This window comes from Panthera pardus, unplaced genomic scaffold (genome assembly GCF_024362965.1).
Source record: "Panthera pardus isolate Hobbes unplaced genomic scaffold, ASM2436296v1 HiC_scaffold_23, whole genome shotgun sequence".
Lineage (NCBI taxonomy): Eukaryota > Metazoa > Chordata > Mammalia > Carnivora > Felidae > Panthera > Panthera pardus.
The window spans coordinates 456,058-470,762 of record NW_026526799.1 but is presented as its reverse complement, the minus strand read 5'-3'; the positions used below and the strand labels follow the sequence as shown (position 1 = coordinate 470,762).

Genomic DNA, 14,705 nt, shown 5'->3' with positions numbered 1-14,705 from the left:
CGTCGATGAAGCCGGCACACAATAAGCATTTGTGGAACGAGTGAGCCGTCCCATCTACCTGCGCGAGACTGCAAACTCCGCGAGAGAAGCCGTAGCCTGAGCCTGCGAGTCTCGGGGAGGCGCGGGCGCCCGCAGCAGGGAGCCCACCCCCCACCAGACCTGGACGGCGGCAGTCGGAGGCGCAGAGCTCCGACGGATTCCGACGCCGGCGGCCGCGAGGAGAGGGTGGGGCCTTCCTGGAGACGCGCGTTGGGTGGCTTCCGGGTCGCCCCTCCGCGCGTCACCGCGAGGTCAGCCAGGCGATTGGCCAGCGGAGCCGGCAGGGGGCGGGACGGGGACCGGGGGGGGGCGTGGTCACTCGGGGGCGGGGGCCCCGGGCCGTATTGCGCGGTTGCGCACTGCTGCCGCTGCTGTCGTCGCGGCGCGAGGAGGGTCGCGATGGCTGGTCCCGCGTGGATCTCCAAGGTGAGCGCCGGGCGGGCCGGTGTGCGGCGGCGGGCGGCGGGCCGGGCGGGAACGGTGCGGGCGCCGGGGCCTCGGCCGGCGTGGACGGTGCGGGCAGCCTTGAGCCCGGACGGTCGCACCTGAGGCGGGGCCGGCCAAGGTCACGGCTGGGCCCGGGTGCCCCCGCGAGCGCCGCGCCGGGGCCGGGCCGGGCCTGGCATCGAGCCCGGGGAGGCTCGAGCGCGGCCGGCGGGGCCGGGGTGTGGGCGCGGGGCTCGCGGGAGCATGCGGTGCTCCCTTCGGAGGGCGCGGGGCCCCTGCACGCGGGAGTCCCCGTCCGAGCCCCCCGCCGCTGATGTTGGGGAGAAAGCCGCGACCTCGAGAGCTGTGGTGCCCTTGGCAGCTCGGGGCCGGAGCCGGAGCCGGAGCCGGAGCCGGGAGGGGCTTCAGGGGCTCCCCGCAGTTCCCCGGTTCCCCGGCGGAGCCAGCCTGCGTCTGCGGATGCTGCCGCTCAAGGTCACGCGGGAGTCGGTGTCGGAGCTGCGGGCGGCCCCAGGGGCCTCGCTGCCTCGTTCCCCGCCGCCTACACCAGAGTCTTAGGTTCGAATTCGGACCGTGCTGCTGATTGGCTGTATGACCTTGAGCAGATGACTTAACGCCCCTGGTCGTGTGTGCACCCATCTGTGAAACACCTATGCTCGCTCCCCGAGTTGTGGAGGTTAAATGGTGTGAAAGCAGCAGCACACAGATCTGAAGCTTTCAGCTTGCCCTCGCGAGCAGACCGCGGATCTGCTTGGTTAGCCTCTTCAGACCTGGGCTTGTGTGTGACGGTGACTGTTAGGCCACACTTGCTCTAGAAGGTGGAGTGGCTTTCGTGCCCCTGTCGCCCCACTTACCACCTGATTCCTGTTTGGTGAGTTCACCACGCCTTCAGACGGTGGACTGAGCAGCCCACCTGGTGAGGGATGTGCGGGTAAGTGCGCTTTGCCCAGAGTGTGGGGGCCCAGCGTGAAAGAAGATGTTCCCCTCTGACGTCGACTGGCTGTGAGGCCTTTGACCTCTGTGCGGCCCGGTTCTTCCCTTGGGGGGTTGGACCGACGCCCCGGGACGTGGGAGACGCTGAGCTAGTGGCGGCTTCAATCAGAGCAGTTCCTTTATTGGGGTTCCATTGAAGGCTTTATTTGAAAAAAGTGATTTCAACTTAAATTGTTTTTTTTTTTCCTAAAAAAGCCTCGATTTAGAGAAAATACTAGGTTTCTAAAGACCTTTCTGGTTCTAACATGCTCTGATTACAACAAGCCAGTTCCCTGCAGCAGACACTTACTGAGAGAGTACCAGCCGTGCGCCCCGCACTGTATTTGTATGTCTGAGTTGGGCAGGAAGGTGACAGGAGGTGAGGGGCTGTGACAGGAGAAGGACCGGAGGTCCCGGCCTCAGGCTCCTTATCTGCAAAGGGCCACTGACACCTCTCTCTCCAGGTTCTGTAGAAACTAACATATATGCACGTAGATTGTAAAGTACAAGCCAGCCTGTGCTCGAAAAACATCTTGCTTAGAGTTCTGGGTCATTTTAATGACTTGGACGAATCCTGCCTTATTCTAAGATCACATAGGACAGGTGACAGACGCCGACCGGGACTGGTTGCAAGTATTAGAGGCGTTTGCGGGTGAGAACTTGGCCGACAGAGAGGTGATTGAAGCAGGCTTTTGTTTTTCCAAAAAATATTCATTGAGCACCTACTGTGAGCCCCCAGCTGCCCTGGGCCCTGGGGATCCCAAGGTGCTTGTGGATTCACATCTGAAGCTGGGTCTTGGTCACGGAGACGGGGCCTGTTCCGGATGGATGTCCTTCCCCTCTTTCTGGGTGGGGAGGGGTGGGGAGGGGAAGCACTCGGGCAGATCTGTCTTCCAGCAGCCATCTGTCCGCGGGTGAATCATGTTCCAGGATTAACGTTTTTGCCAGTGGTTTTGGCATCGAGTGCTCTTTGGATCTGGCCCCATCTTGTATTTTCAGAGCAGGCAGATGACCGTGGACGCCGGGTGGGAGAATACCGCTCGTTCATACCTTCTTGGCTGTTGGTGGCATCTCGTTAGTAGATGCCCAGTATCACAGCAAAGGTTCGGGCCTCCTGGGAAGTGACCCCAAAAGGAAACACTAAGACAGGACGTAACAGATGTGTCTTCACTTATGTATCCAGCGTGAAAAAAAGTTACCTCGAAAACTTCTAACGGCTTTTGGTAGCTTTGGTTGATGTACTCAATTTCTTTGATTGTATTCTGTTTATGCTAACGTAGTAGGACTTTGTCCCAGTGTTCAGTGACTGAGTTATTAAAGCTCAAAATGACCTTTTAAAGTTTCTGTTCCTGGGGCGCCTGGGTGGCTCAGTCGGTTAAGCGTCCGACTTCGGCTCAGGTCATGATCTCGCGGTCTGTGAGTTCAAGCCCCGCGTCAGGCTCTGTGCTGACAGCTCAGAGCCTGGAGCCTGTTTCGGATTTTGTGTCTCCCTCTCTCTATGCCCCTCCCCTGTTCACGCTCTGTCTCTCTCTGTCTCAAAAATAAATAAATGTTAAAAAAAAAAAATTAAAAAAAAAAAGTTTCTGTTCCTGGTGTCTAATAGTGTTAAGTGGAAAACAGTACACCAGTGGTACCATCTTGGGCTAGTGGCGTTGGTAGGTGACTTTTCTTTTTTTGTGTCCCTTTCCCGGCAATTAACAGTAATGACCATGTTACCTGTGTTGTGAGAAAAAATAAGTAACTTATTTAAAAGCTTCATTTCTGTATGACCCAAGTATCAAGTCAACTTTGTTAGATTTTTTGTTATTATAAAGAGTAAATACTAAATATTCCTGGGAGAAGAATAGGCATAATGTGTAATTAAAGGAGCACTGGACTGGGAGTCAGGAGACCTGAATTCTGGTCTCTGGTCACTCTGTGGCCTTAGGCAAATCTGACCCTTTAGACACCAATGTCTCCACCTGTGTGATGAGTGACTGGGGCTCTGGAGTTTTTAGGACTCCTCCAGCTCTAAAATTAGTGATACGATTATGTGGTACCCCCACCTTGAAGCAGTAGTCGAGAACGTTGACATAAAACCTTCCAGATCATCTGAGAAAAATGCAGTGTTTGAGTTAAAAAGGTATATGGTCTCAGTCCACCTTGAACCCTTTTTGACAACTCATTTGCATCAAATCCACGTTGAAAGTATTCAGTACTTAAATTTTCAAAGCGAAGGTAAACTGAACAGTTAGCTTTTCCGATCGGAGCTAGCTTGCCACATTGAGCTAATACATGAGAAAACTGCTCCTCAGAAGTTCCTGAATACGTGCGTGCAAACTTGTAACATTGTCAGCCCTCGGAAATGGCCTGGGCTGTGCCTCTCGCTTCGAGTGGTTTAGTTCTGTGAGTGACGTTTCTTTGTTGATGTTGGCGTAGGTCTCTCGGCTGCTGGGGGCGCTGCACAACAAGAAACAGGTGACCCGAGGGTTCGCTGGTGGTGTGAGTACGATTACATCTTTCGTTTTTTTCCTTTTAGAAGTTTCTCAAGAAAGATGCTCTAACATGTTTATCATACAGTCTCTTGTCTCTGTTTACTTCAAATAAGGAAAATTTGCCATACGTCTCCCGGATATTTAAATCACTGGGCTCGCCACGCACGAATGCATCAGGTCACTTGCACATTTAAAAGAATGACATCACAGCTGGCTTCGTAAGCCTGTCACGTTAGTATCTTAAAGGAGCCTTGTTAAAAATTGAAATGGCCCTTGAACCTGTTACTTTATTTCACAATCTCATTTTTGTAAGACAGGTTTTTTTTCCAGAACTAGTGCAAGTTGAGAGAAAATTGTTGAGAAGCTTCAAACCTGCTTTGCATCTTTATTTTGTGGGCTTCCCTGAACACGGTAGATGGGCCACTAACGAGGAGCAGCTCACACAAGCCCCGTGGGCCTCACGCTCCCCTCCTCGGCCTTCAGAGAGGATCGTGTTAGTGGATCATCTATTTCTCATTAAACCTGCCGCTTTTAGAATCCCCGGCGTTAGAACTCGGTGCTTTAAAGGCTGATACCACGTTTTTAGAGCCTTCTGAGACTGTGGGTCAGTGAGTTCCTATTTGGTTTTATTTTACCCCTTGCTACAGAATCTGATTTGGATTTCACAATTCCAGTACTCCCATATCACGTCTTGCTCTGTGAGGGTTCATTAGGTCCTCGTACCTTTTCGCTCCGGTCGCTCTCTGGTCCGTGGAAGAGACGCAGATTTCTTCTGGTGGCCTGGGTGACACTTACTATTACATGTTGGGAGAACAGGAACAGAAGCCAGAAGGTTCTTTTGGCTCTGCGTGTGCAAAAGACACAGAATGAGGCCTTGCACTCCTAGCTCACGGACAGCCAAGCTGGCATTTCAACGTTTTCTGAAAGCTAGTGAGAAGATCATTGCTCTCTGCTATTATTTATTTTCAGGCCGTCCACGTGTAAAAAATATTAGCCCTGGTGGGGAGGGGTTTATATTTGAAAGAAACAAGAAGAGGAACTAAGTTTTTAGAAGATTTCTTCAACAGAAAAATTGAGAAACGGTCCACGCGCTCAGTGAGTTGCAGTGGGAGGCAAAAGAGCAGGGAAACATCGAATCAGTGATTTGAAACAAGGTAGCACAGACGACTAGACCTGGAACAGACCGGGGACCGTCGCCCGGGCCAGACCCCCAGGCAAGAGAAAGGCCCCGCCTAATGACATGTAGGGTCTCCAAACAGGGAGAGAGGGTCTGAATATTACCTTAACTCGTTGAAATCCTGTCATCATTTCCCTTTACGCGTTTTGTTTCTGTGTTTGAAAATGCTGGCTTGACCTGTTTGAAGCCTTTGAAATAAACTATTGGTGTCACATTATAGACACTCGTGTCCCTCTGCGTCTAACTCAGACTTTGCCGGTATGAGCACGTGTGCTGTTCTTACAGGTGACAGACAAGCGCTGAGCTCAGTTAGGTGACATTTGTCCTCGAGGAGCCGGCTTCACAGAGGAGCTCAGAGAAGCGGGGATCCCCTTGTAACTGGAAGTCTGATTTTCTCTGAGTTCCGAAACAGACCCCAGCAGTGTTCTGGAAATGTGTCTGAAGTGTTTTTAAGACTGAGCAAACTGTGTGAGAAACCTAACTTTCCAGGATCCCAGTGGAGAGGAGAGCGGTTGCCTTCCTGAGAAACTCTCTGAATTTCAGCGAGAGAACATGGTTGAAATTTTTTGTTCTCTCTGCTTTCACAGACTTGAATTAAATTGGGCTCTTTGTAGCTTGTCTGGAAAAAAAATACGAATTAGGAGGTCTACTCTGTGATTTATTTTTGTTTTCTCTAGAGCATCACCTCAGTTTTTTTAAAGCCTCCGAACTCAGGTAAAGAGTAGAATTGAGTCTCTTGACTCTTGCCTCCGTTCCGGTGAGCTCTTGGGAGGCACCCCTATTTTCTTGAGGGCCTTTGGGTCTTCTTGAGACACCCCCCCCGGCCCCCGTAAGCCGATTTCTTTGTCGGGATACTCTTTTCCAGACCACCAAAAATTGATTCTTCCTGTCTTCTCTGGCGGTCTCTTCCACTCAGGTTCAGACGGTAACTTTAATTCCCGGGGATGGCATCGGCCCAGAGATCTCGGCGGCCGTTATGAAGATTTTTGATGCTGCCAAGGTAAGCGCGCTTGAAAACGACCTTTGCTAATGCTCGCAGAAAACTTGTCTTAGCCGGCCGGAGTCCGTGGCCTTGGGATCAGCCATCCCATCTGGCGACGCGGGAAGGCGTGCGGCCATCGCCACAGCACCGACGTCAGCAGCATTCGTGCTGGGGACGGCAAGCCCGTGCGCCGGCTCCGCCGTCCGCCAAGAGGCCGGTGTCGAGCGGCCGTGCGCGTGGGTCCCTGAGCCCTGCCAGGTCACCTGTCTCCTCAGTATGTGCCCTCCCGCCGAGAAGAATAGAACCAATTTTGCAAAACACTGTGTAGGAGATTTTCAGAGATGAAAACAAATTTCTGATGTGGTGTCACCATCCAGCATGAGGTGTGATTATTCTAGCAGCCCAGCCTTCCGCACAGGTAGATATTTTAAAATGCTTTCGTTCGGGGGTAGGGGACGTTGGGCTTTATTTGACACGATGCTCAGTTAGGGCAGTTACAGCTGCCAGGTGCCGTCACGTGCAGGGGGAGGACGGGGGCAGGTCTGAACCGTCCATACCCTGCTCCCCGAAGCACGCCCCCCACAGAGGAGATGGAGCTCGCCTGGTGGCGGAGTCCCCAAGGAACCGCACAGTTCCCCCATTTGCTGTGTGTGGTCCAAGCCAGTGGCGAGGCGCACACGAGCCCAGGGCCGTGTCTAACTTTAGAGCACCGTCACCACCCAAAAGAAACCCTGGGCTCATTAGCAGTCACTGCCCTCCCCCACCGTCCGCCCCCTCCCCTCCCACGGCCGGCCCCAGGAGGCTACCCGGCTACTTTCTGTCCCTACATGTACCTCTTCTGGACATTTCGCAGGAATAGAATCTCATGCCGTCTTCTGTTGGCTTCCTTCACTCAGCACAAGGACCGCTAGGTTGGTCCGTGTGTCGGGACCGTGTCGTGTTTCCGTGGACCATGTTTCTCGGCTCCTTGCGATATTCTAATTTTAGCCGCGTTAAGAGTAGTGAAAACACATAAGTGGGCAGGTGTCAGTGAGGTGTGGACCGGACAGGGCAGCGCGGAGAATGACCTCTCTTTCCGCGTGTCAGGAACTTTCCGGACCTTTATTGTACGTTTCCACCGGCTGCGCCGGCAGGTGAAGCAGTTTGTAACCAGTGTCGTGTGAGTCCCACTCTGCAGCTTCCTGTGCTCTGTGCCGCCTCTAGGCGCCCATTCAGTGGGAGGAGCGGAATGTCACCGCCATCCAGGGACCCGGAGGAAAGTGGATGATCCCTCCAGAAGCCAAAGAGTCCATGGATAAGAACAAGATGGGCTTGAAAGGTACTGGATCCGATGGCGACTGTGGCTTTCTGCTACAGCGGTTACGTTTTTGAAAGTTTGTGCATGTAAGCGAAATACGGCCTGACCGTGTTCAAGTGAAGCCACCCTTTTTGAAGCAATTTACTTATTACTTCCTCTTTCAAAAATTTTTTGCCGGAGCACAGCCGACACAACGTGATACTGGTTTCAGGCGCGCATCGTAGTGACGCCTTCTCCACGTTCTGTTGTCACCACACGAAGCGACTTACAGTGACAGGCCGTGGTTTTCATCCGGGGACGTATTTCTCCCCAGGAAAAACACGAAGGTGTTACTGGCCAGTGCCAAATGGAAGTATGTGTTTATCTGCACCTGGATTTATCTCGTGCACACTTCGCATGTTTTCGGTGCTATTCTAAGTAGCATGCGCTTCAGGTCATGGTTCAAAACACTGGCGTGTGCCAGACGCCCGTTCGGCCCAGGCATTCAGTCCAGACAGATCCAAGTTGCAATCTCTCGTCTGCCACTGACCGCCGGGAGGCCCCGGCAAGTTTCTTTCTCTTGGTTGTGGTTTTCCTGCTCACTTTCAACCGACAGCAAGGGCGATGTCACCTCCCGGGTGGTGGCGAGGGTCACACACTGGAGCCTGGTCCTCCACCAGCGGGCGCACAGCGATGTTCCCGGAAGCTTCCGTGCGGATCTTCCTCCTTCACCGGAGTAGAGGGTAAAGCTAGAGACAGATGCCTTCTCCGGAGTAGCCCGGGGGAGTTAGCGGGTGACCCTTGCTCGTTGTGAAAGTGCCCCTTTGTTCGTGGGCACGCACGTTAGACCGACCGCACGGCTACTTCTCCCCCGAAGGAAGGACCCTAGCTGAGCTGCGACCGAAAAGTAAAACAAAAGGAAAGCTGGAATTTCCAGTAATCGTGAGGTACTTGTGTTTAGAAGGAAGCAAGTGTGCCCGCTGGCTCAGTTCGTGGAGCGTGCGACTCTTGATCTCAGGGTTGTGGGTCCGGGCCCCGTGTTCCGTGTGGAGATTACTTGGAAGTAAATTCTTAAAAAAAAAAAAAAAAAGAACAAAAAGAAGAAACACCCCCGAATGTACCCTCTTGTCATGTGGGTTCTCTTCTTTATCACAGGCCCTTTAAAGACCCCAATAGCAGCTGGTCACCCATCTATGAACTTATTGCTGCGTAAGACCTTTGACCTTTATGCAAACGTGCGGCCGTGTGTGTCCATCGAGGGCTATAAAACCCCTTACACCGACGTAAACATTGTCACCATCCGAGAGAACACAGAAGGAGAATACAGTGGCATTGAGCATGTGGTATGTTCCTTCCACACTTAAATTCTTTTTTTTTTTTTTTTTTTAATTTTTTTTTTTCAACGTTTTTTATTTATTTTTGGGACAGAGAGAGACAGAGCATGAACGGGGGAGGGGCAGAGAGAGAGGGAGACACAGAATCGGAAACAGGCTCCAGGTTCCGAGCCATCAGCCCAGAGCCTGACGCGGGGCTCGAACTCACGGACCGTGAGATCGTGACCTGGCTGAAGTCGGACGCTTAACCGACTGCGCCACCCAGGCGCCCCTGAATTCTTACTGGGGTTGCTCTCTGTGCTCTTGGGACAGTTGTTCAGACCCCCAGTTGTTGAGAACACCTGGCAGAGACGGCTCACCTTGACCCCCAGGAGGCGAGGGCGGTTGCCTTGGCCCCGCCTTGCCTGGCAGCAGGAGGGGGGGCGGGGGGTGTCCTCTGTTTCGGGTTACAATCCTCAGCTTCACAGGCGGCTCCTGGGGCCCGGGGCCATCTCTGCACCTGTCTTCCTCATCTGTGCAGTGGGCCTTATTCTACCTACCTCGTAGGGCCGGGGTCGTTGTTACTGGCCCCGGCGACACCCCACGTGCGCGACGCGAGCCGTGGCAGCTGGCACTGTGTGAGCACGCCCCCAGTGGTGGTGCCCCCTCGCTGCCAGCGGCCTAGCGCGGCCGTTCCGGTGAGGCAGGACCCCCTCTCCCTCAGATCGTGGATGGGGTTGTGCAGAGTATCAAGCTCATCACCGAGGAGGCCAGCCGGCGCATCGCCGAGTTCGCCTTTGCGTACGCCCGCAACAATCACCGCAGCAACGTCACCGCCGTGCACAAGGCCAACATCATGTGAGTCCGGGGCCGGGCAGAGCCCCGCTCGCTGTGTGCAGGGAGCGGTGACCCGGCTCTCCTTCCTTCTCCCGGTTGTGGAGCAGACTGGGGGGCAGGAGCTCGGGATCCGGGGTATAAGGCGGGCCTGAGAATTGTCCGAGACGCTGGAGACGGGATCCCCAGACGCTGTGGCGGTTCCGCCGAGGCTGCGGGTCACAGGGCAGGGGCGCTGACGTCCAGGCAGAATCGGGAGCGCTTCTGCGGTGACCGAGCGCCCGGGGCCTCCCTCGGCTTCCCCTCACGGGCGAGCCCCTCCCCCACTCCGTTTAAGGCCAGGCGGGTGTGCGCAGGAGCAGTTTCCCCAGGGCGCACGGGGAGGTGTTGAGCATGCATGTACGGCAGTAAAACCAACTAAATGATCCGACGAGTCAGTCTTGTAAAGCAATTGTAACGCTTTATTGATACACATTTCTTAGTTCTTGCTAGACAAGACTGTTAAAAAATAATAGTCTTTATTATGACCCAACTATTTTATATTTGTATCCTTTTGTGCTTCCGGAAACATCCCCAGACATTTTCAGTTTGTGTCTTATTAACTGCCTGAAAAACAATTTTACTATAATTGAAATCGGACATCTGGGCTTCTGGAACTAACGTTTGTTGACCTTCTTTGATCTGATCCTTTTCTTTCTGCAAGTCTTTCCTTCAACAGTTTTTATTTAATTCAATGCAGGCGGATGTCAGATGGGCTTTTCCTGCAAAAATGCAGGGAAGTTGCTGAAAACTGTAAAGATATTAAGTTTAACGAGATGTACCTTGATACGGTGTGTCTGAACGTAAGTACACCCGCTTCCTTGCCTGCTGCCTTCTGCGGTGCGTCCCGCGCGCGGGCCGTGGCTTTGATCGCTAAACACACCGACGCATTCCTCGCAGATGGTCCAAGACCCGTCCCAGTTTGACGTTCTCGTTATGCCGAATTTGTATGGAGACATCCTCAGGTGAGTCCGACTACACCTTTTCGGCCTGTAGTTTATTCATAAATGTCCTAAAGTAAACGTGGCTTACAGAGTTTCGGTCAGGTGTCATGAACCACAGCGTGTGTTATACGGGTCCTCGTGACTCAGGCAGCCGTGTCAGCGATTACACATTGGGTGGGTCATTCGTTTCTTTGCCAAATCGGCTCTGGGCTGTTGTTCCCTAATGATTAGTCCCTTTTCCCGTTTTGAGACGTTTTATCGGTTGAGTGATTTCAGTGTGTTGTCATGTATAGCCACCTAGTGAGTGGTCATTTGTTCAGAATTTTTGTGACACTTGACACGATTTCAGACTTACAGAAAGGTTGCCGGAAGGTACAGGGACTTCCTGTGTGCCGGCACCCACAGCCCCCAGGTGCTGACGGTTGACCACACCGACGTTATCGTTCCCCGGCTGCCCTCGCTGCCCGCCCCCCCCCACAAAGTTGGCCATCACTCCGACGTTTCTAGCTCCTTCACTTGGGCCTTAGGAGTTTCAACACATTTCTCACAGAAGTGCTAAACCTAGAGGGACAACAACTAACTTTTGACTAAAAGTCATTGCTGAGTTCTTTTATCCCATTATATCATTTAATCCTGACAATTCCATAGAATAGATTTTGCCTCCATTTATAAATAAGGCAGCCGAGGCTCAGAGAACCTTAAGTAACTAGCTGGAAGTTTCGGGAAGCCTCGATTTAGACCCCCAAAGTGTCCAGCCCCAACGACTGGGCCCCCCTCCAAGTGGGTCCTGCAGGAGGGGCTGGAGGTACAGCAGCGGTGGTCTGTCTTTGAAAAATACCACGTTTGTTTCCCCCTGAGTCTCGCTCGTGATGTGAGTGCAGGATTTGGTGGAAGAGGGTAAGCAGGAGAAAGGGCCTTTTGGTTGGCGTTGTGCGCATAAGCTTGTTTCTTTGCGTACGTACTTCTCCGTTTGGACGCATGGACGTCACCGCGGGCGGGACCACCACAGCCATCATCGTATTGGTGCTCGGGTCACCCCATCCTGGCCGCTGCGGGTCCCTGTGAGCTGTGGCCTCTGGACGCGGCCCACCATTTGCTTTCCGGTGCAGCAGGATGCCGCGGGCTTATCCTGGACCTTCTCACTGCGGTCCGGGATTGGCCATTTCTCCGAGGAACCCCGTGCCCTTTCGTGGAGGGTGGTAGTTAAAAACCAAAGTCCGGGTGCTGGGTGAGAAGCTTCACTTTTCAGAACACCCTCAAAATGCTTTTCCGCCCCCAGTGACCTGTGTGCGGGATTGATTGGCGGTCTTGGTGTGACACCAAGTGGCAACATTGGAGCCAACGGGGTCGCCATCTTCGAGTCGGTAAGACCCTGGTGAGGCCTGAGGCGGGACTCACCCGAACAGCCCGGGAGCCCCTGGCGGGTTGGCCGTGTAGATAGGTTCCAAGTGCTGGGTTTTCCCTGGTGTCGAAAGAAACCGATGCTTTGTGTAGGTTTGTCATGTGAGCCTGGTTTATTCATTCACTTCCCTCTTTATTTTGTGTCCGTGTTATTTATTGGGCGTCCTCCCTCAGAGCATCTTCCCGAAAGTTGGGCATGGTGGTTAGTCCCTACGTTTGCACTTTCTCCCCCTTACTTTGGCTCTTTCTTTTTCTGACACTTGCCTTCGCAGACCCGCGTCTGCTGAAGGGCACGGTGGCCATTCAGCGATGCCCCTCGTCGGTGAGGAAAGGTGGCCGGGCCCCGCGTCCCCAGGGGAGTGCTGTCTGCGGGGGCCCCCCCTGACTCTGCTTCCATTCCCATGGGCAGGTTCACGGCACCGCCCCGGACATCGCGGGCAAGGACATGGCCAACCCCACGGCCCTCCTGCTCAGCGCCGTGATGATGCTGCGCCACATGGGACTCTCCGACCACGCCGCCAGGGTCGAGGCTGCGTGTTTTGCCACAATTAAGGATGGGAAGGTATCGGCGGTCGCCCGTGCTTGGGCCGTGTCAGACGCGTCCCCCGGCGTTGCGTCCGCTGCCTGTGCGTTTTCCGTGGGGGGAGCCGCGTGTCAGGTCGGGGAACGGTCGGGGAAGGGTCGGGGAGTGCTGACGCGGAGACGCCCGGGCAGAAGAGCCGTGGCCTGGGAGCCACGGTCAGTTAGGCCTCGGGTCCCGTGGTCAGTGTACGATCTGGGTCAAGTCGGCTCATTTTTCTAGACAGCGTTTCCTCCCCAACGGAACCAAGTGTTTTCCCACGTGCTCTGTTGGGATAGAGGGGACGTTTTGGAAAGCCTCCCTGCCTCCTTTTGTCGAGACCCTGTTGTGTCCTCCTCAGGGCGCCCTGGGCGCTGAGCTGGGCCTTGGTCCTCCGGGGTGGGGGCCTCCCTCTCCAGCGGGAGCCAGATTGGCTGGGCCCACGTCTCCCTGGGGGCTCTCCGGAAAGCGTCCTGCCTTTGTTTCGGGTGTGGATCCATTCTTATCTTGGCCGTTCTTTTCTCAGAGCTTAACGAAAGATCTAGGAGGCAACGCCAAGTGCTCAGACTTCACGGAGGAAATCTGCCGTCGAGTTCGAGATTTGGATTGAAGCTCCTGCGCGTGGAGCCCGCGTCCGTCACGCGCACCACGTCACGCACGCGTGCGGTTTGCTTCTTTCCCGACGGTACATTTCTAGATCCGGCCTTTTCTCAACCAGATCTCCGTGGAGGGTGCGGGGACGCGCTAGGCCTGCTCCCCGAGGACTTTTCCTGAGGGCCCGTTTTATCGATGACGTGTCTGTCCGGTGCGCGTCTTCTGTAAGCTCTCAGTGGGCTGTATCATTGGCCACGTTAATCATTTTACACTTCAGTTAAAACGGTTTTTCCTCAGCTGTAAATACGATACAGGATTAATAAGAGAAAACATCTAACTTTTTAAAGAAAACCCTGTTTTCCTTGGTTTATGAAAAACATAATAGGAATAAGTTGGCATATTGGCAGGATAGCACAAGAGGACATTCTCATAAAGCTACGCGGCCACAGGAGAGGGTTCCGGGAAGTTCAGGCCACCACCCACCAGTGAATGCGGCATATCTCTTAGTGCTGTGGGAAGTAGACACGTAGGTACATTCTCACGTGAATTAGTATGAATAAAGACCTCAAATCCAAGAAATCCATACGAGATGTAGACGTAGGTAGAGTGTGGGATAGCAAGACGCACGTGCGTCTGTGTGGATGATTCGGTTTATCCAGATGTACCCTTCTTGGCGGGAGCTTTAATGGCGCGGAGGGGATTTCCTTTCACTGGATGTGCGAGGCGCTGAGTCGGCCACGGGAGCCTGTGGCGTGAGCCTCGCTCGGCCCAGAGCGACCTGAAGGCCTGACCACGAATATTTCGGCCCCCAGTTAACTGGGGCCGCTGGCCGTTACTTTCCTATCTCAGTGGCTGCCCCTCCCCTTCCCCAAAGCACCGAATCAGTGCCACCCACCCCAGCGCTGGTGAGAGAGGAGCCCGCAGTGGGGGTTGGGCGCAGCTGTGACCCTGCCCTCCCCCCCCCCCCCCCCCCCCCCCCGCCGAGCACGTTGTCCTTTACGGCAGACACACAGTCGCTATTTTCATGAACAGACTGCCCTTCGTGTGGCACTGCAGGCCCGGGGGCTTCGCAGAGAGCACCCAGATCACAGGGGTTTCTTAGCAAATCTCACCGACTGGGTGCTTTTTTAGGCTTGTAACCAGACCCGAGCCTTAGGTGTCTTTTACTTTGTTTAAGCCGCAGCTTCCTCTTTTCTGTTGCATTGTGCTAATTACCAGTGACCCTCGGGTTCGCCCTAATAAAGAATTCCAGAACTGCCTGGAGTGTACCCTTTCTCCACCTGTTTCCTGGCGATACGCCAGAGGCCATTTCGGCTCCAGGCATTTGGGGTGAAGGGCTGGGATGGCGGTGACACTCCGGCACAAGCCGGTGCGTTCTCACAAAGCCCCCCCGGGGGCCGTCCTGCCCGATGGCCTCACGCCTGTGGCACGCTGTCCCCCGGGTTAAACACCCACGACTCTGGGGACTAGTCCCGCCCGCTCAACTGACAAGAAGAGTCAGGGGCTCGCCGGCAATTCTGTCGAGTAGTTTAATGTTCAGATTTCGCTCTCCGTACAATCACGTAGGCAGCCGCGGTTTTATCAAGCGTCCGATCAGTCGGCAGGTGCGAGTCATGGGACGGCCTGGTGCCTGAGCACCTGCGGCCCGGCTGCC

General features: G+C 54.3%; 1 protein-coding gene across 3 annotated transcripts; it reads left to right on the top strand.

The window, feature by feature from the left end:
- The first annotated feature begins 365 nt into the window (after positions 1–365).
- Positions 366–14,309, top strand: IDH3A (isocitrate dehydrogenase (NAD(+)) 3 catalytic subunit alpha). Of its 3 annotated transcripts, none has more exons than XM_019460501.2 (11): positions 366–465; positions 3,877–3,939; positions 6,026–6,109; positions 7,295–7,409; positions 8,523–8,710; positions 9,405–9,538; positions 10,254–10,356; positions 10,454–10,518; positions 11,777–11,861; positions 12,308–12,460; positions 12,984–14,309. In XM_019460501.2, the coding sequence occupies exons 1-11, from the start codon at positions 439–441 to the stop codon at positions 13,065–13,067; spliced, it is 1,101 nt and encodes a 366-aa protein (XP_019316046.2). In that variant the 5' UTR covers positions 366–438; the 3' UTR covers positions 13,068–14,309. The 3 variants fall into 3 exon arrangements, with proteins under 3 accessions (XP_019316046.2, XP_019316047.2, XP_019316048.1); XM_019460502.2 differs by having other exon boundaries at positions 378–465; positions 3,877–3,915; XM_019460503.2 differs by lacking the exons at positions 366–465; positions 3,877–3,939 and adding an exon at positions 5,475–5,493.
- Positions 14,310–14,705: the final 396 nt, after the last annotated feature.

Excerpts from the sequence above, each read along its gene's own strand:
- IDH3A (XM_019460501.2), top strand. The coding sequence starts at position 439 with ATGGCTGGTCCCGCGTGGATCTCCAAG. Across the intron at positions 9,539-10,253 it reads GTGCACAAGGCCAACATCAT|GCGGATGTCAGATGGGCTTT; the intron begins GTGAGTCCGGGG and ends AATTCAATGCAG. Across the intron at positions 10,357-10,453 it reads TTGATACGGTGTGTCTGAAC|ATGGTCCAAGACCCGTCCCA; the intron begins GTAAGTACACCC and ends CATTCCTCGCAG.